The sequence below is a fragment of the Ceratotherium simum genome, chromosome 5 (genome assembly GCF_057802395.1).
Source record: "Ceratotherium simum simum isolate JZ-2026a chromosome 5, ASM5780239v1, whole genome shotgun sequence".
NCBI classification, from domain to species: Eukaryota; Metazoa; Chordata; class Mammalia; order Perissodactyla; family Rhinocerotidae; genus Ceratotherium; species Ceratotherium simum.
In genome coordinates this window covers 53903003-53923975 of record NC_141904.1, presented here as the reverse complement: position 1 = coordinate 53923975, position 20973 = coordinate 53903003, and the positions used below count along the sequence as shown (strand labels likewise).

Here is a 20973-nt window from a genome sequence, read left to right as displayed (position 1 = left end):
CTCAGCTAGCTACACTGCAAGACAATGTGTATGTGTCTAGTGTTAACAAAATAGAAGCACAGAGAAAGGACTGATGAATGCATCTGGGAGCACCGAGGAAGCTGCTTTTGAGTTGGGCCTTGACACATGGGTGGCAGAGGTGAATGTGCCTGTGTGGCAGAAATGTGCATTTGTGGCTGCAGGAAGGAAGGACATTTGCTCAGGGCCTATTACATGCCTGTCACTGTGTTGGAATTGGGATTGCAGAGACGACTGGGGTACTTAAGTTGGCTGGACAGTCGGGGAGGGGAGAAGAAGCAAAAGGTGGAAGGAGGTTATGGCCTGCTGGGCTAGGGCCAGGTGGTGGTGACCTCAGTGCCGTGGAGTGTGGGCTTAATTCAGAGGCAGTGGAGCCTAATGAAAGGTTTTTGAACAGTGCCATGATCTAATTGCCCATGTTAAGGAGCTTACCATCTGTTACAGTTTTATCTCATTTTTCTCAATCCTTGTACCAGTTCCAGGATGTAGGACTTCTTAGCCCATTTTGCAGATGAGAAAAATGAGTCTTAGCAAAGTTGAGTGTCTTGCCTTTGGCCTTCTCACTAATAAGTCAGGAGCTGAGGTTTAAGCCCCAATCTCTAAGCCTGACTCCGAAGCCTGAACCCTACCATGAGAAGGATGGGCTAGAGAAAAGGTTGGAAGTGAAAAAACTCACGAGGATGCCGTGGCAGTTGTGAGGGTGGGTGGAAATGGGAGCATGGAGAAAGCTGAGGCAGAATTGATAGCTCTGGAGTGAGAGAGAGAGGAAGGAATGCTGTATGGGGTATGGAGGTGATGGAGAGCAGGGTACAGGACCGTGGCCATCAACTCCTTGGTGACTCTTGTCAGTGTGATAAGGATGCAGCTGGAAGGACCATCCTGAGTCAGAAGAGTTTAAAGTGAAAGAGTCGCTTAGGTTAAAGCGCAATGAACCCCTGCATTCTGATTCCAGACCTCCCCTAGCAGTACTGCCCATCACCTTTCACCATCCGTGCCTCAGTTTCTCCATCAGTACAGCGAGGTGGTGGAATGGCTTTTTGGTCAGTGGATTCCAGAGAAATTCACAGCTGTGTAGACCAGCTCAGCAGGACCAACCTAGCTCTTGTGAAATAGCCTCTTTTGACCGTCCCAAGTGACAAATCCATTCTGAACAGGCTGGTAAAAGCCCAAAGAGTGTGCTTCTTTTCTACCACTTAGCAGACGCCTCTGAGAAGAAACCCAGTCTCTGACCAGACTTCCTGCCTTTTTGTCCTTAATGAGCATTTTGGAGATAGTAAGCAGTGTGGCCATTCCTTCTGAACCATGGGTCCATTTAAATTGAAGCCATTAGGAGAAAGGAATGCTCAAGTATGAGCTTTCAGATTAGATACACTATCATGAATTCACTCTTCTAAAGAATATTTTTTTTTTAAAGAGCTCAATCAACTTTCCAAACCCATTCACAGCCTACCAGCAAGTAGGTTCACAAAAGTCTTGTGTGCCAGCAGTAACTGTTCGTTTCCTTGGAAAAGAGCACAGACTGCTGTGCAGACCCCCAGAGGACCACCTGGCATGGGGGAGGGGGCTGCAGTGCTGTGAGAGAGAGAAGAAGCTATGCCCCTGAGCCTCTGAAGCTATCTAAGGATCAGTGTCCAGGATGATGTGGTCCACAGTGCCCTCTAGTGGTGGTAGTCTGGCGCTCTTTGTTCTGGGGAAAGAGATGCCCACTTTCCTTCTCACTGGGAGGGATTTGCTCCTGGACTAGAGCTACCCCTAGCATCTGCTCCAGTCCAGTGATACCCTGAATGCAGCGTAGTTTGGGAGATTTAGGGACCAAAATGAGTTTACCTTTCATGTGGCATTATTGTACTCAGACCTACTGAGGTTTTGTTTTCTCTTCTAGGCTTTTGTAAATTGGACAGAGGCCAAATTGACTTGGAGTTTTTTCAAACAGTCTTTCTTGAAACAGATTTTGACTGAAGGTAAGTAAGAGGTCACTGAGCAGTCAGGAAACGTTTGTAAGGGAGAGGATTCCATGGAACTGCTGATGACCTAGACCAGACCACCTGCTGTCTGGAGCCCCCCTGGGCAGAGGAACCTCAGAAATGGGAGCTTTTTAAACAAGGAGAGAGAAATGAACATTTCTTTAGTTTGATACTTAAGTTGTCTAATTTAAATGTCTCCACAGGCTTGTAAGAAAGATATTGTCCCTATTTATTATGGATGAGGAAACTGAGGGCCAGGGAGGTTTTATAACTTCTGCAGGGTCCTACAGTAATGAGGAACAACTCAATTTGAATCCAAGTCTAACTCTAAAACAGCATGTTATATCATTTAAATAAATATATTATAAAAGTATTATATCAATTACAGAAAATTTGGAAAATAGAGGAAACTATCCGTAATCTCATTATCCTATCCTGACTTTTTATACACTTTCTTTTTTTTTGAACTTTTTTAAGAACCAGGTTTTCATCATTTTATTTTCTTAAACAACAAGATTCACCTGTGTGATAGTTTGGTCAGCCTTCCACTTCTTAAAGCTTTCCACTTTGCGGTGACAGAGCTCTCGATGTAGAGGGCCAGCAAGGAGCTGAAAGTACATCCACTTTTTCTGTGTATGTGTGTTGGTTTATTTATACTCAGCTTTAGTTTAAAGAATGAGATTTGAGGCAGCTATAAGCTGCTGAAGGTAGTGGTTTCTCTCTATATGTAAATTTCATATGTCTATACATCTATGTATCTGTTACTGAATGTATTTTTAAATCTTCGCAAAAATTATCTTTTAATTATAAAATAATATAACCCCATTACAAAGATTTTGGAAAATGGAAAAAATTCCTTATAATTCTAGCATTCTAATACAACCATCATCATTATTATCTTATTTTCCATTTTCCTCCCCTCTATATTTTTTATTATACTTCCAAAGGGAAATAACTCCACTAAGCCTCACTTTCCCATCTGTGAGTTAGGGGCTAGGACCAGGAGGTGTCTGAGGACTCTCGGAGCCTTGAGAGTGCGTTTCTCCCCTGAGCCTATGACATTGCCCTTACAAAAGTGAAACTGTTCACAGGACTTCTGGGAGAAGTAAGGGTCAGAAACGTTTGGAGAGCTGAGTGAAGGTGTCTTAACTACGTTTCTTGAGAGCTTGGAATGTGCTGTTCACCACTGTCTCCCCAGCACCCTGCTGGACCTGCGCATGATAGGTATTCAACAGGTGTTTGTTGATAAAGGAAGGTAACTGTAGTGAAATTGTGGATTGTGATAGTTCACGTTATTGTTAGAACAAGAAAATCAATGGAGGGAGTTTTGGAAAGGGTGGTTGCATATGTGCACTTTTTTTTCCACTTAAAGTGTTTTTTTTTTTTTTTTTTTGTGAAGAAGACTAGCCCTGAGCTAATATCCAATGCCAATCCTCCTCTTTTTGCTGAGGAAGATTGGCCCTGGGCTAACATCCGTGCCATCTTCCTCTACTTTATATGGGACGCTGCCACAGCATAGCTTGACAAGCGTGGCATCATTGTGCGCTCGGGATCCAAACTTGCAAACCCCAGGCTGCCCCGAAGCGGAGCGTGCGCACTTAACTGTTGCGCCACCAGGCTGGCCCCTCAAAGTTTTAAAAGCAGCTTAAATGAGTTGAGGTTGTCTGGACTGCAGTGGCTAGGCGTGTGTTTGTGACAGCAGGTGTAAGTTAGCCATGCTCGCCAGCCTCCAGTGCTAGGCCTGACTGTGGTGCTAATGGCTCACTCACCCATGGTTGGGCTGCCCTGGCCTAACTGGCAGAGGGCTGTTAGGAACGGCTCGGGGTCTTCATCTCCATGGCTGTGAAATAAGGAAGTGGCTTAACAAGGACCACCAGATTCTTTTTATCTAAAAACTACAGCTCAAAAAAAGTTGAAATCATTCACTGTAGTAGCAAAAATGTATGTGCTGTTACTTTCTGCCCCACATTTCCTGAATACTGTGTGCCAGGTGCTGAGAATACACAGATGAATGAGTAACAGGTCACGGCCTCAAGGAGCTCGTTCTCTCACCAGAGACTCAGACACTTGTGTGGTTACCTCTGATACAGGGCTGCGAGGGCTGTACTTGGAAATGTTAGTTCATTCGCCAGATGGCTCATTTCCTGGAGCTCTGCTAGGAAACCAGGGACATAGAGATGACTGAGACATGGTTCCTGCCCTCAGGGAGGTTACAGAATGTGGGAAGGAGGGGCCTGTTGTGCCAGAACACAGGGAGGTCCCTGCAGAAAAGCCATTCTAGGTGGTGAGAATGCGAAGGGCCAAGGCTGGGAGCACAACCGGCCCAGCCTGACTCAGAACAGCTGGAGGGGCAAAAACCTGGGAGAGTGTAGCAGAGAATGACAATGTGATGGTGGGAGGTAGGGGCAGAGTTGGTGAAGGGAGGCCAAAAAGATAGCTTGGGGTCACTTTATAAAAGGCCTGAAACGCAGAATGAAGGAGCCTGGACTTTTTGCAAACACTAAGGGTGTCAAAGCAGGGGTTGACTTAAGATCTGTATTTGCGCAAGCTAGAACTGTTAGCAGTTAGGATGGATGGGAGCAGTGCAGAGATACAGATGGAGCTCGTGCAGTCCTGTGGGTGAGTGCCTGGGAGGACCTGCAGAGGTTCCTTCCACAGGTGCAGAGGCTGGGAGGTTGTAGGGAGGCAAGGAGCCAAGAGAGACTTGAGAGAAGATCATCACTGCTTCTAGTCTCTTGATATTGCTTTCCTTTTTGAGCAAGTTGCTAGGAGGTGAGAATTTGCCCTTTAGGGCTGTGGGCACTCTTCTGTGCTCGATCTCCATAGTGGTCACTCATAAGATAAGAAAATTCATGGAAGCTGGGGGTGGGAGGGTGGGGCTCTGGGCTGGTGTCTTCACCTTGAGGGCAATTAGACTGTCTTAGATTTGAGTCATGGACTTGGGCTCCAGAGCCTAAACAGCCTCCATGGAGCTTTCTCCACAGGGAGAGGAAACTTTTGATGAGTCTGTGCACAATCATGGACCTTTCATTTCGCAGGATTTACATTCAGATTATCTGACCTCCCTTAAAACTTGGAACATTTTCATTATTAACATTTTAGTGATCTCCTCATACTTTTTGTTTTAACTTATTAGATTGGTTTTGTTGATTTTGTTTTGTTTTTAATTTGACTGGTTTGGAGATCTGCTGTCAATCCCCCAGCACTTTCTAAATTGTTTCTATTTTGAGATTATTTGAAATCAACATTAGGACAGGGAACATGTCTTTAACTGGTTTATCTAATTTTTCTCTTTTGAGAGTATTTGCCAACTAGAAGAGTTGATATATGATAACAGGAAACAAGAAAATAATGTGTATTTGAAATGCTAATTATTTTGTTTTTCTATTTGTAGGCGAGCGATATGTGATGACATTTTTGAACGTGTTAAATTTTGGCGATCAGGGTAAGATGAAATTCTGTAGTGTTTTCATTAAAGGTGAATACTGTTAGGTATTTTCTAATATTTTTCTTTGCAGTTTGATATGTTAAATGAAAAGTGAACCTGAAGATTATAAAAAATGAAGATTGTAAAAAAACAAATCCTGGTGATTGAAAAATGTAGGTCTTTGTAAATATGTACAGTATCCTGACTGTCCCCTCTCATGTGACTTGGGTGGCAGGTTGTCCATTGAGATCTCTGCCCTGACCCTGCTTTCTGCAGAGCTCTGGTGCTCATTCTAGGGGTTGGGAGGCACTAAGAAAAAAGGGAGCTCTCCATCACAGTCACAGAGATTCGCCCCATATTTGTGTGGCTAGATAGGTCGCAGTATTTTTTGCATATCTTTTTTTTTTTTTTTTTTTTTAAAGATTTTATTTATTCAGTTTTTCCCCCCAAAGCCCCAGTAGATAGTTGTATGTCATAGGTTCACATCCTTCTAGTTGCTGTACGTGGGACTCGGCCTCACGTTGGACGGAGAAGTGGTGCCTCGGGGCGCGCCCGGGATCCGAACCCGGGCCGCCAGCATCAGAGCGCGCGCACTTAACCGCTAAGCCACGGAGCCGGCCCAGCATATCTTTTTTGAATATAATCTCAAAGTAGTGGAAATAAAAATAGAAAAAATCAACTTGGCATTAATGACTTTTTTTTTTTTTGCAAGGAAGATCGGCCCTGAGCTAACATCTGCCAATCCCCCTCTTTTTGCTGAGGTAGACTGGCCCTGGGCTAACATCCACGCCCATCTTCCTCCACTTTATATGGGACACCGCCACAGCATGGCTTGCCAAGCGGTGTGTCAGTGTGCGCCCGGGATCCGAACTGGCGAACCCTGGGCTGCCGCAGCAGAGCGCGCACTTAACCACTTGCACCTCCAGGCTGGCCCCTAATGACTTTTAATGTTCTGTATCTTAACTGTATCAAAGTCAGTATCCTAGTTGTGACATTGTGCTATAGTTTTGCAAGCTGTTACTATTTGGGGAAACTGGGTAGAGGGTACGTGGATCTCTCTATTGTTTCTTACGACTACACATGAATCTATAATTATCTCAAAAACTTTAATTAAAAAAATTAAATTAGAAAAAATTTTAATAGTGCTGTGAAAATTTAAATAGAAAAACCAGTAGGATTGTTATTTCTTCCTTTTTGTTTTGTAGGTGTATATGATATAGTGAATAATCTTGGCTCCCTTGTGGCCAGGTTAATTTTCCAGCCGATAGAGGAGAGTTTTTATATATTCTTTGCTAAGGTGCTGGAGAGAGGAAAGGATGCCACACTTCAGAAGCAGGTAGTCTTGGTTCATATGTCACCATCTCTCAAGTGAATTTTTCTCTCTAATTGCAAGATAGACAGAGATGTGGAGCAGTCTGTTTCCCTTCTGTTTGATTTGAAATTTTCTTCTAGGTTTTATTCTTTTCTCTCATTCTGAATGATGGCAGGACCCTGAGCTCACTTCTTTCACAGCCTTCTCCTTTCTCCCTGGCTGGCCCTTCCTTCTCACCCCTTTGTCCTTTTTTGTGACCTTTTCCTTGACCCAGCCCTCTCAGAACTCTCTACAGCTGTCTCCAGTGCAGCACAGACCACCTCTCGTAGTCTAGTCTTAGGTGTAAGAATGAGGTTGCCTCCTCCATCCTCAGATTCTCAAGAAACAAAGGTGAGCCAGAGGATGCAGAGACTGGGGCAAGGCTAACCTAGGGCATGGCAAAGAAGGGACGTGGTCATTTGGTTTCACTTGCCACACCAGTTGTTTAAGCTTGTTAAGGACTGTGAAGTACCCAGAGCTACATTCTGACTTTGAGAATCTACATACTCTGGTTGGTAAAACAGAAGAAGAGATTTTAATCCAGGAGTATTTGGTTGTAAAAGCTTAACTTTTTCTTTCTTTTTTTTTTTTGTGTGTGAGGAAGATTAGCCCTGAGCTAACATCCATGCCAATCCTCCTCTTTTTGCTGAGGAAGACTGGCCCTGGGCTAACATCTGTGCCCATCTTCCTCCACTTTATATGGGACGCTGCCACAGTATGGCCTGACAAGCGGTGCATCGGTGCGCACCCGGGATCCAAACCCGGGCTGCCAGCGGTGGAGTGCGCGCACTTAACCGCTACACCATGGGGCCGGCCCCAAAACTTAACTTTTTCTAAAGCTATTGAAAATGTCTGACTCGCTTAGAATTAAAAGCAAGCTAAGTCGGCCTCTTACATGTCTTAGAAGACGTTTTGCAAAATATGGTTTATACACAGTATTTCAAAATGAGTTAATCTGGTTCTCAGTCTGATTTGAAATATTCTTCTAAGTGTACATTGACAGGAACATCAGGATTTGGAGCCATTTGTCAGGAGAAGCACACTGATGAAGCTAGCCGGCAACATAAAACTTGCTGTCCATGTAAGAATGAATATCAGAGGGAAAAGTGAGTGTTTCCTAAGCAACATTTGAAATAATTTATTTTAAATAAGTTAAAAACTAAACCTCCCTCTCACTACGTTAAGGAGGCACATATTGTCTTTTTTCCTTCATTTGCCAGTTGACATAGAAACAAACACAGGCTACAGAAAAGCAGTGATGGTCCTCACAGTTGAAGGAGTGATCTGTAAAACAGCAAAGGAGAAGGCCAGATGTGAAGTTTTTCTTTAGCTCGTGATTCATCCAACTTCCTTCCCTCTCCCCTGGCCCCAGGAGGACGTTGCTGTGGCTGCCGTGGTTTTGGAGTCCCTGCTCAAGCTGGCCCTGCTGGCCGGCCTGACCATCACTGTTTTTGGCTTTGCCTATTCGCAGCTGGCTTTGGATATCTACGGAGGGACCATGCTTAGCTCGGGATCAGGTATGCACAAGAGTTTTGCCAGATTTGCTCTAATTTCCAAACAGAAATAGAAGAGTCTGTGAAGACCTTGTGCAGACCTCGTGCCGATATCTGTGTCGGCGTAGGGAACATTGTCAGTGGCTGGGGCTGTGGGACTGTTGCCCGCACATGAGGTGAGATGACAGCTCAGGGTGTGGTCGGGGGCTTTGTCATCAGGTGGGTCAGTTCCCCAGCCTCACTTGGAGAAGTTATGATTCCTAGGCTTTCCTCTCAGGCCTCAAATGTGTTTTGCCAAGTGCTTCCTTGTGCTTCCTTGTGCTCCCTCGGGTGAGGGAGGAAGGCAGAGAGCAGGCCTAATGAGTCTCCACTTGGTACTAAACACATCTGAAGATAGTAAATGTCACGTAAATCTCATGGCCTGATACATAAAAGCCTCTGAAGGATAACCCAGAGCCATTTGCAGAGAATAAAATTGATCTCGGTAAATAAAATGATATATTTAATCCAGTGACTCTTGGTTTTTGAAGGAGAAAAGTATCGAATGTGTCTTAACTCTGAAGCACCTGGTGCCCAGGCCATGGAGCATCTCACAGCACTTGCTAGGCCCTGGGGATTTTACCAGTTTCAAAATGTGCAGGGCCGTAGGCTGGCAGTCCATTTGCAGTGCTTCATCTTGGGTTTGGCAAAGATGTTTTTAATTCCTCAGGTCACTAGACAGGAACCCTGAAGACTTCTTTCTGCTGCTCCATCTTAATGTAAAATTGAGGACTTTGTCAAATGCCATTTTACAAGTTCATGGGCATGTTTTAGTCTCCACTATAATGGGGCCCGAACTTTTGGTCTTAGAGGAAGAAGGCCAAGTTTCTATAGTAGAGCAAACGTCATTAAGTTTAGAAAAACACCTGCTGTGAAACGAATGAGGTGGTTTGCAGCTCCCTGGGGTGTGTGCTGTGAGAGGTACTTTTCCATCAGGGGACTGCAGAGAGGAAGGAAGCCATTAGTAAGTTAGTGTGCAGAGACTGGGGACTCACCTATTTCACAGGAGCTCTCCCCTTCAGAAAGGTAATCACCAAGGCATGCAATCACAGGACCCTGCCAGGAGGAGAGGGCAGTCCCATCAATATCATGTGCACCTGGTGGAGTAATTAATCATATATGATATATAAACAAACTACTAGAATTGTTAGTCCTTTTACTGAAGTGAGATGCTGGTGCCAGTTTTGAGCACTGAATATAGACTTATCAATTAAAGGGTCAGTGTTAGTTGATTTGCAAAGTAATAAGTTCTGTCTCGCATGGTTTATGTCATTAATAATTTGAGACTCAAAAAGATACTCTCCCAGTCTCATCTTTAGATAAAGTAGAGTCTTGAGAATGGTCTAGTTTCTGTCTCTGAAAAGAATGTGTGGTTTGGTGTGCCACTGCAGGATCTTTAGGACCATTGTCATCTCTTGCCTGGCCCAGGGCTCCGTCAGCATCACTGCCCCAGCGGGGTCTTCTAGCATTTGTCTCCTCATGGTAGCTGTCTCTCATTTTGACCAAACTTCCAGCTTGTTAAGCCCAGAGTGGCTTCTGGTGGGGTCACTGCATCTCCCCTGGGTGCCTGCTGGCTTTCCTTCCCTCGTGTCCACACCGTCCCTCCTCCCCTTGCCCTACTCCTGACTCTTGGGACTAGTGCTGTGTACCCGAATGCCTTTTCTACACCAGGAAAAATTAACACTGCTGCTCTTCCCCCCCCACCAACAGTTTTTTTTGCTCACTTAAATACCTCACAAAACTTGACTTTCTCCAGAATGTCTTCCTGAATTAATCAGAAAAGGGCACCTTTCCGTGGCTCAGCCCAACCACCTTAGTTTTGAAAGTGGAACTTGCGACACTGCCGTCCTCAGTTGTCCCAGTTGCGTATTGGTCTTTGTCGTCACCCAGGAAGGGGACTTACATGTGACCTGAATTGGCTTCTTACACCCTCCACCCTCTGTGCTGCCTTCTCCAAAGGTGGGACTAGGACACAGCATAGACAGGCTTCCGTGTGGGGCACTGTGGTTTTGCTTTGCATTATTTGGGATTAGCACTGTGTATAATTAGGGGCTTTGTAAGTGTTCTAGAGACTTTACTCAGGAATCTTTCTCATACCTAGCTTTTCTGTCCTTTAGAAAAACACAAATATTCAATGCACTTCCCTGAGATTCTCACATTTATGTCTTAGGTGCTTCTCTCTTGTTCTTTCTTTTACTTTTTAAAATCTATTTTTCTTCTCTATCTCCTGTATTAGTTTCCTAGGGCTGCAATAACAATATACAACAAACTGGATGGCTTAAAACAATAAAAATTGATTGTCTCACAGTTCTGGAGGTCAGAAGTCTGAAATCAAGGTGTCAGCAGGACCATGATGGCTCTAAAGGTGGATCCTTCCTTGCCTCTTCTAGCTTCTGGTATTTGCTGGCGATCCTTGGCTGGTAGATGCATTACTCCAGTCACATGGCTATCTTCTCTTTGTGTGTCTTCACATCGTCTTCCCTCTGTGAGTGTCCCTGTGTCCAGATTTCTCCTTTTTATAAGGATACCAGTCATAATGGATTAGTGCCCACCCTAATGACCTCATTTTAACTTTATTATCTCTTTATATTTATCTTTATAAAGACCGTATTTCCAAATAAGATCATATTCTAAGGTGCTAGGGGTTAGGACTTCAACATACTTTTTTGGGGTATATAATTCAACCCATAACACCCCTCAATTCAATCCATAGTTTAAGGTTCCATCTGTGAATTTCCCCAATTTCAACCTCTTTCCCAAAAATCGACTCAAAGCCCTTCCTCTTGAATCACTGTTTCAGGCAAGAGTTTGTGTTCTCCATGTTGCACAGCAGCTCGCTATCCACCTTCAACAGACCCACACGTGCCATTAGCTTTCAGTTACCAAGTGAGAAGTGCCAGTTATGAGAGGAGCCCCATTTCTCTCTGCTAGAGAGAGGAGGATGGAGAGAAGCAGCAGGCACACTGAGCATAGCCTCAAGCCATCACAGGGCAGAGCCTGATCCCTGCCTCATCGACTGGAGTCGTCCCTCAGCTGCAGTGGGGGCCAGGCTACTTTCTGCAGTGGCTTAAGGAATGAAATGCAGCGTGACATGATAAAATGTGGAACCCAAGAGAGGGCCATGGAAAATAGTTTTTGTTGGGCATCAGGGCTGCCCTGTTAATATTCCTTTTGTAATTTTTGACTGCCATAAAACTGTTGAGGGTCCCCGTGGCACGGGGATCTTTCATATTAAGCAGCTTTCATAAATCATGAATAAATTCCAGATTCTGAGACTCTGGAACTTCAGTGCCCCACTCTTTTCTTTTGGTGGTTAAATTTTTTCTTTATTGAGGTCTAATTTACGTAAAGTAAAATCCTATACTCTTTTAAAAGTATAGTTTTATGTGTTTTGACACATATATACAACCATAGAACCAACATCCAGATTAAGATATAGAACATTTCCATTACCCCAGGAAGTTCTCTCAGGACCCTTTCCAGTCAAGTGTCCCCTCTACCTCAGAGGCAACCCCTGTTCTGATTTCTATCACCATCGATTAGTATTGCTTTTAAAAAGAATTTTGTATAAATGAAATCACACAGCATGGACCCTTTTGTGTTTGGCTTCTTTCCTTCAATATAAAGTTTTTGAGATGTATCCATGTTTTTACATGGATCAGTCGTTTTTTCCTCTTTGAATGCTGGGAAGTATTTCTTTGTATAGATGGCCCACAGTTTGTTTATCCTTTCTCCTGTTGATGGTCAGTTTGGGCTATTACGAATCAAACTTCTGTGGACATTTTTGTACAAGTGTTTTTGTGAACATGTGTGCCTGTTTCTGTTGGATGTATACCTAGGAGTGGAATTGCTGGGTCGTAGGCTGGATATGTTTATTTTATTAGAAATTGCTTTTGGCTGCTTCTTGATTATGGCCCTCTTAAAAGAGGGGATCAATCCTATTTGTAAGGCTCCCAATCTTTTGTTAGCAGGTTTTTTCAGAGCTTGTTAGTTAGCTATAGAACCACATCACTTTGTTTTGGAAGAAAATAACATTGTGGGCTCTGGCTCTCCCTGCAGATTTGTGGGTGCTCTGTCTCCGTGGTTTCCTGCTGCTCCTGAGCCTGGGCTTCTCCCCAAGGTCTTTTCTTCAGGACCTCTGAACTGAGGTTCTCTTATCATGCAGGGCCACTAGAGTCCTTGAGTGCTCAGACTCACAGGCCTCTTCATGATGATTTAAAATTCAAGATTTGCTTGCTGGCCAGATAAGCTTTTAGTTGTGAAGCAAGAGATCGGTACATTTATTCATAATTGTCCTTTTGTTTTTAGCTGTTTATTTTAGTCAGTGCCATGGAAGGCTGAGAGTCCTTCCAAATAAGACCATAGGCTCAGGCATGCGTCTGCCCATTGATGATACCAGCAGGGCTCATGACCCAGCTCTGGTGTTCTCTGAGCACCCAGCTGAACTGAAGGTGCATGCGGACCTCCCGTTTGGGCTCTGGAGTCACAGTGGATTATTGCTTTATAGGTCCTGTTTTGTTGCGTTCCTATTGTCTCTACGTCCTCCTGCTTGCCATCAATGGAGTGACGGAGTGTTTCACATTTGCTGCCATGAGCAAAGAGGAGGTCGACAGGTAGGTAACCTTAAAGACACACCTTTAATCATGGCCTTCAGCCAAAATAAAGTGACTTGCCAATCTTTCTTTCTTTTCATTCTGAACGTGCATTTACAGAAGGCTCTTTGAGAGGTGGCACCTAGACCACTAGTATGGGACCTTCCCCAGGCTCTCCTTGCACAGGCACCGTTCAGTTAGTCCTTCCCATGGTGGGGCTGGGGGCCAGCAACTGCTTTTTGCCTCCTTTTGTGGAGGAAGACATCTGGGCTTTGGGGGTTGTGTTAGTCCAGGTTTGCAGAGGCAGGCACAAGACAAGCTGCACTTCTCCACCTCCTTGCCCAGTACTCCAGTGAGTTACCAAGGAGCTTCTTCAAGATGCAGAGTCCTACCCCTGAGAATCTGATTCATAGGTCTTTGAGAGTCTCAGGGATCTGTGACACCTCTCCTCAGAGAAAGGCCCAAGTGCACAGACACATTTTGCCAGACTTTTTTCCCATGCATTAGCTCCAGATCAGAACCTCTGCCCTGGAACCTCAAGCACTGGTTCTTAATACTGGTTATGATAAAGTCAAAGTCTTCCATGGAGCTTGTTAGAAATGCAGATTCCTGTCCACCCTACTTCCACTACTTTCTCTCCTACCACACCTACAGAATTAGCAGGCTTCCGAGCATGTGTATGTTTTTTAAAAGCTCTTCAATGATTCTGACGTGAACTCCTCGTTAAGAGCCTCTGGCCCACACCCTGGATCATTCATTCTTGTGTCCCAAATGCCAAAAGTAGAAAGACACTATTTTAAGACATCACTACAGGATGAGGTTAAGGAAAAGGATAAAATTGATGGGGAAAAGAAGAGAGAGGAAAAAGAAGAGAGTAGAAGGGTAAGTGTAGGTAATGGGGCGAGTAACCCTTGTTATCCCTCTGCCCCCTGAGGTGTGGGTCCCTTGGGGGATTTCATGCTACTCTGTAATGCCTTGAGTGCTATTGAAAGCCCTGAGAGGCCCGCTGGTGGGGGTGGGATGGAAGGGGTAGCTCAAAGAGTTGGGGAACCCTTCCTCCCATTCAGAGCAGCCTCTGCTTCCCATTTGGGGCTGTCTCACAAAGAAGCTTGGTGCGTCTGTTTGCACCACAGTTGAGAACTAGAGTCTAGAGCAGCCGTCCCAGCCCAGACTGGTCAGATTCCCCTAGGAAGTTCTGGCCCCCTACTAGACCAACAACTAGAATTTTAGGGGCTTGGGCCATGGAGTCTGTTTTATTACACAGCTCCAGGAGATTTCTGATGATAGCCAGGGCCTTAGGAACCGCTGGCCCAGACCAACTTTTACAGTAAAAACTGCGTTGAGCACTGTGACCCTTACATATTTAGGCGGATGTGACTGAAACGAAACTTTCACACAGCAGTTAGTACCCTAGTTATGTGCAGGATACACTGATGGCTTTTATTCTGTTCTGTTTCGTTTCTTAAACTACCATGATGTGACCCACTAAACTGATTTCCCAGCCTACTTTTAGGTCACAACCATAGTTTTCTTTCTTTTTTTTTTTAAATTAGTATTATTTTGTGTGTGTGTATGAGGAAGATCAGTCCTGAGCTAGTGTCTGATGACAATCCTCCTCTTTTTGCTGAGGAAGACTGGCCCTGGGCTAACATCCGTGCCCGTCTTCCTCTAGTTTATATGGGACGCCGCCACAGCATGGCTTGACAAGCAGTGCGTCTGTCTGCGCCTGGGACTCGAACCTGCGAACCCCGGGCCGCTAAAGCGGAGGGCGTGCACTTAACCGCTGCGCCACCAGGCTGGCCCCTCAACCATTTCAAATAGTTTTCAATTAGTGGTGTAGACATGCTTTTTACTTCACATAGTTAAATTTATAGCTATAAAACTGCTTTGAGTCCATCCCATTTTTTTTCCTTCTATGAAAAGATCTATTTCACTTTAATTTTGAAAATACTGTTTTTATTTGAAAGGTGCCTGTAACATGAAATAATTTTTAAATATAATTTAGAACATACTAAATGTATAAAAAATATAATTTAGAACATACACTGAGGCATAGTGGGAAGAGCTCTGGACTAGGAATCTATCTCTTTGAAGGGAATTTTATTACAATAATTCCAGCATTAGTGTTGAGGGGGAGAGTCGACGCTAGACTTGCTTAAAATGTTAAAAAAAAAAATCTCTTACAGCCAAATCATGAGGGAATATAGATAGTGGCTGGTTGCTTTCTTTCATCTTATATTGCATTGAACCAGAAGAAACAACTTTTTAAGTTAGTTGTAATGGGATTTTGACAGTATGTAAATATCTGGAAAATTATTTTCATGGTATTAGCTAACACAGAGAAAAGACAGAGCCTGAGTGCCTTCTAGGGCAGTTCTCCTCTGAAGTAACTCACTTCCCGTTAGAGTAAAATGTGACTTTAAGCGTGGACTTCAGACATGTGTTAAACATAGCAGCCCCAGTTTTGTCTGGGCCCCTGGTCCCAAGCCCCGGCACATGGAGCACCTGGGCTCATAACACAGCCCAGCATTTTTTTCATCTCTATGAATTTAATCAGACATTAAACTCTAGTAAGGGTTTTTATAGTAGAATTGGGCAGCTTAGTTCAATGTTGTGATTGATTTATATTGGACATCTCAGATTCTGAATTGAAAAAAATATTGATAAAATCGTGGGTTTTTACTTAACCAACTTCAGGTTAATCAGTGTTGTTCTAAATAAAAATAGGGCATTTGGTTGGATGTGAAATATTAGACATCCTTTGAAGTGCAAGTTGCCTTTTTTTAATAATCTCATAAAATATAGAGAATATGGTTGATGGATTTTTCGTTATGGCCTATTGAAGAATTTTTATCTGTTTTGTTAAGGATACGTCGTTTTCCTTCCTTCATTTGCTGAATACTTTTTGAGCATCTACTCTCTAACAGGTATTGTTTTAAGCTCTAGGAATTCAGCAATGAATAGGATAGATGAGATCCCTGCTCTCCTGGAGCTGACAGTGGGAGAGGCAGATAGTAAACAAGTAAATAAATAAGATAATGTTGTGCTGTGCAGAGAACTAAAACAGGGCTGTATAGTGAGAGTGGGAGCCCTTTTAGATTGCGTAAGCTTCAGGACGTGGCATTTAGGCTGAGGCCTGGATGACCAAGAAGAATCTGCCATGCGAAGATGGGGCAGAACCTTCCAAGCAGAGGGGACAGTGATGCAAAGGCCCAAGATTGACAGCTCCTTTGTCAATTCGTTGGCCCTTGAGTGCCCAAAATGTAATTGGACTACAGAACTGTTAAATGAAGGATGAGTGCGATCTTCTCACATTGGCATGTAAGAGACTGGTGTCATCATTTTCTTGGCTGCACAGGCTACATTGTATGGCTCTACCTTATTGTATTCAACCACCACCCACTGGGGCATGCTTTAGTTGCAGCTGCAGCCAACATCCATGATCATCTATCTTTTGATAAGCCTAGTTTTAAGCCCAGTATCTTCTTGGGGCCATGGAAAAATAAACATTCATAAATAATTTACTGTTTACATTAACCAAACCTTATAAAATAGTCATTATTGTCACTGAATAATTTTGCATTGATTTCGAAAGTGGTATTTTAATTGCATCTTTAAAATTCTCATTTTTTCCTGAGGCTATAGATTGGTGAGGTCTGGAAAGCTCAACAGCTGCAGAGCCCTCTTCTATTGAAAAACTGTGGACCCCATCAGTATCAGCTCCTCCCAAATGGCCACACCAAAAAAGCTACACTATTAAATTTGTCCCTACTTAAATTAGCATGAGTTACCGTAATATCGGTTTCATTCATTGTTGCCATTTTACTTGGAGTCGGGTGAGGATGACTTGTGAATCTATGGGTCAGACACCACAGCTTGGTCTTATAGACCTTTCTGAGATAGTTTCTGAAAAAAACAAACAAACAAACGAAAAACAGAGTACACATCTCTGCTTCTTTCTGAACGAGAGGTCAGATTACTGATCTATGATGGCTCTGACCCTCAGTGGCTTATTATGAAGTTGGCCATTCTGATCACTGGTTAGTAGTTAGGGGAGAAACTTCCCCTATGGAGGTATGGGCTCTTGTACTTCAATTGCTCATTAAAAGAGACTCTCTTGACTGAGAAGCAAATAAATTCCCCTTTGGAATTCTGGATGAAAGCACACATCCCCTGTTTGGAATATAGTAGTGTATGCATGTATGCGTGCGTTTGTGTGTAGTATTCTTACCACCCACTCTGATAAAATATATCCCATAGCACCTTGGGTTGGGCTTGGTCAGCCCGAGGACCAGTACCTGAGCATTCGGGACACACAGTGGCTTTCTTATCACCCCTCATGTGCAGAACTCAAGTGATGGCCTCTGAGGTTTCCTAACCCAGCAGACACAGCTTTGGGGGGCCTAAGGGTTTGGTTCCCTCAACAACAGCTATACACTTAGATTACCTGCTGTGCGCTAGGCAGAAACCAGATGCGAGAGAAGTTTGTTCGTGGCTCTACCATAAGCCTTTTGGAGGACTACGGCAGCTACTTTATCTTTGCTGAGAAGTAAAGATAACTAAGTGACATGCTGCTTTGAAATCAGAGAAGTGAAAAGAGCAGTATAATTCATCTAGTCATAGCATCCAAAGAGCTCTAGAGATCTAGCGAGCAGGAGAAAGGATGTGTAAGAGGCTGGAAAACACGGAAGGGGTTCCAGGCCTTGCTCCCTGTTTACATTTCGTTGTGAAGGCTGGTCACTTGCTTTGAGTGAGGACCCCTGGCCAGGGTTACGGGGCTATTGCATTTCCCGAGGGAAGCCGTGTGAGGTGCTGAAGTTTAGGGGCCAGGGGTCAGGTTAGCATATCGGCTCACTCCTCAGGCAAAAAACAGCCTCTCTGTGCCTGGTTTCCTTGTCTGTAAAATGAATCCAAGCTCCACGGGGCCAGGGCCATGTGTGTTCCTTCACCAGTGTATCCCTAGCACCCCTCACAGTGCCTATCCCAGAGTTAGCGTTCATATATAATTATTACCCAGGTCATATTCTTTTTTTGTGTGTGTGTGAGGAAGATCAGCTCTGAGCTAACGTCCACGCCAGTCCTCCTCTTTTTGCTGAGGAAGACTAGCCCTGGGCTAACATCCGTGCCCATCTTCCTCTGCTTTATATGGGACGCCGCCACAGCATGGCCTGACAAGCGGTGCGTCTGTGCGCACTCAGGATCCGAACCCCGGCCGCCAGCAGCGGAGCACGCGCACTTAACCACTACGCCACAGGGCCGGCCCCCGGATCATATTCTTGAGCCTCACGTTGAAGACTTGGGCTGAACAAGATTTTTATGTGTTTTGATCACAAAGTGTCATTTAAACTAACCGATTATTATCCTTAAAAATTATAGGTATCTTGAGTTGTTCATTTTCTTACTCTTCTATTCAGGGGTGAGGGGGACAGCCTATTTCTATGTTATCCATATAGCATTCGATGTTATGAAAACCAGCTGGATTATGGGAACTCGGAGGTGCTTTCTGTGAATTCGTGTTCACTGCCACTTTTTTTGGTAACAGTCCTGCCTGTCCACTGCCCTGCTTTTCTTGTCTCCCCCTCCCCAGGTACAATTGCACAATGCTGGCCCTGTCATCCTCATTCCTGGTGTTATCCTATCTCCTGACCCGTTGGTGTGGCAGCGTGGGCTTCATCTTGGCCAACTGCTTTAACATGGCCATTCGGATCACACAGAGCTTTCGCTTCATCCACCGCTACTACCGAAAGAGCCCCTACAGGCCCCTGGCTGGCCTGTACCTGTCACCGGTCCTCCTCGGGGTGTTTGCCCTCAGTGGTGGGATCACTGGTGTTTCAGAGGTGAGACTCCCTGCAGCCTTCCCGCCAGGTGCTTTTGAGGACTGCCCACTGTCCCTCATGCTGGGCTCCCCCTTCCTGCACTGCCTGAACCAGCTGGACAAGTGTTTGCCTCCTCTTACCCCTTCTGCTCAGTCTCTAGGACAGCACCTTATGATAGATGTGACCAGACAATGTTACTAGTGGGCACAGAGTAGACCCTCAGTATGCGGTTGTCACACCTTCTGTCTGACTCAAAGTTGGAACAGTAAGGCCTCTGCCTTCCCCGGCTTGCCCCAGAGGAAGGAGGTACAGACGGAGGGGCCGGGACAGTGACAATGCTTTCTTTCCACAGGTGTTCCTCTGCTGTGATCAGGGCTGGCCAGCCAGGCTGGCGCATGTTGCTGTGGGCACCTTCTGTTTGGGAGCTACTCTCGGGACAACGTTCCTCACAGAGACCAAGCTAATCCACTTTCTTAGGACTCAGTTAGGTGTGTCCAGACTCGCTGACAAAATGACGTGACCTCAGGGATGCACTGACACCGGTGGCACCTGGACCAGCTGTGGGGCGGTTTTGTGGGTAGAACACCTTTTCCATGCAGAAGAGCCCTGCTGGGGGTCTGCAGTGGAGTGAGACCAACCTAAGCAGGTGAGACAGCGGAGAAAATCAACAGACCAAACACTTAGTCTCCAGTTGAAGTCTGAAACAGGAAGGAAAAGTTCCATTTTTAAAGGAAGGCCAACAAGCTCTTTTAAAATAGATACAATTATTTTTTTCACCATTTTACTCTCATTGGCATTTTTCTTTTTGATTAATTTATTAATTCCTTTGGGGTGCGATTGACCTTAGGAGCTACATGCTCCAGCAGTCTATATCCTGGATGTTAATAGTTAATAATCTTCTGGCCCAGAAAAAGAGATGCAGCCATTTTTCCCTTCACAGGAATATTTAACTCTTTCTGTAAAAGGAGGAAGGAGACCTAATGTCATGTACCAAACAAGAACGTAGGTGGCCCTGAGTTGTGGCTTTCCCCATGTCAACACTGTGGTCTGAGCTTTTAGAGAAGGAACAACGTTACTCAATGAGAAATCTAGGAGGTGAAAACCTGAAGTCTTTCAGATCACAATTCCCTGAGTTGGCTGGGGGAGTCATGCCTCATCCTCACTGCTGCGTCTCCCGGGCCAGCACAGGCTTCCCAGAGTTGGTGCAAGCTGGCTCAGGACCCCTGCCCTGGCCACCCAAAAGAGGGTGACCTTGAAGAGAACAGTGATCCAGTGTGAGCTACCTTGTCCCCTAAAGGGAATGCTGCTTTGCAGCTGGCTGTAACTTCTCACTTGGAGATTGCACAGATGACAATTCAAGTGGAATAGTTGTATCTTTTTTCCCTCAGAATAAAATAGGTAAATTTTGTATGGCAAGTATCACTGAGTCAGGCCCCTCCCAGTGACCCATGACTTCCAGCACTGGTGAGTACACCTGAATTCCAGCCCTAGAACAAGAGTGGCAGGCCTGGCGGTCTGGTCCTCCAGGCTACAATAGGAGCCTAGGCTAAGGCTCACCTCCCTCACCCGGCACCCTGCACCCAGCAGGTGAGGTCACAGGCATTGTTTGGAGGCCGCAAAGCATTTTTCTTCTTTCATTAGTGTAGTAATTCCTTGTGGATGTGACTGACCTTTGGAGCTAGATGACTAGCTTGGATGGTAATAGTAATCATTTGGCCTCAATGTCCCTAAACTTTCTATGTTTACACTTAGAGAGCAGAGTGTTCACCTGGGCAACTTGTATCAGATGGTGGTTTGGCTATAATGCATACGTTAAATCCACTGGCCCAGAGCCAAGGGGCCAAGGATCAAGGCCCACCAGTGCAGAGACTAGGGCCCAGGCACCTGCACCTTTTTATTCAAAAGGAGAATGCTTTGCACTAATTGGAGGGAAATGGAGCTAAATGCAAAGTGTCACTGAGCAATCAGAGGCCCTCCAGAAGCATGGCCTTGGTCATGCTTTGTGAGGCAGGGTCAGGCTTGCTCAGAAGAACTGATTGTCCCATGTGGCAGGGTGGAGGGCACACAGAAGACAGACTTTCCTCTCTCCTGTGTACTTTTTTTCTTTCTCAAGTGCACAGATATGGGCCTTTGGCCCTCACAAGTTCTTTCTCTGCTGCCCTTGACCGCCCCTCGCTCCCCTAGGACCCTGTCACCCACCCCATGCCCACTTGACCCCAGACTCAAAGCATGGTCCTTGAACTACCTGCCTCAGAATCACCTGGATTGCAAGT

At 44.9% G+C, this 20973-nt stretch overlaps 1 protein-coding gene across 3 annotated transcripts in view; it reads left to right on the top strand.

The window, feature by feature from the left end:
• Positions 1-19479, top strand: part of RFT1 (RFT1 glycolipid translocator homolog) — a 34704-nt gene extending 15225 nt beyond the window's left edge. For all 3 annotated transcript variants that reach the window (XM_087431176.1, XM_087431175.1, XM_087431177.1), the window contains exons 7-13: positions 1901-1979; positions 5377-5427; positions 6615-6745; positions 8133-8277; positions 12800-12905; positions 18472-18721; positions 19053-19479. In XM_087431176.1, the coding sequence (XP_087287302.1) occupies positions 1901-1979; positions 5377-5427; positions 6615-6745; positions 8133-8277; positions 12800-12905; positions 18472-18721; positions 19053-19220 (930 nt within the window). In that variant the 3' untranslated portion in view covers positions 19221-19479. The remainder of the gene's footprint in view (positions 1-1900; positions 1980-5376; positions 5428-6614; positions 6746-8132; positions 8278-12799; positions 12906-18471; positions 18722-19052) is intronic.
• The last annotated feature ends 1494 nt before the right edge of the window (positions 19480-20973 follow it).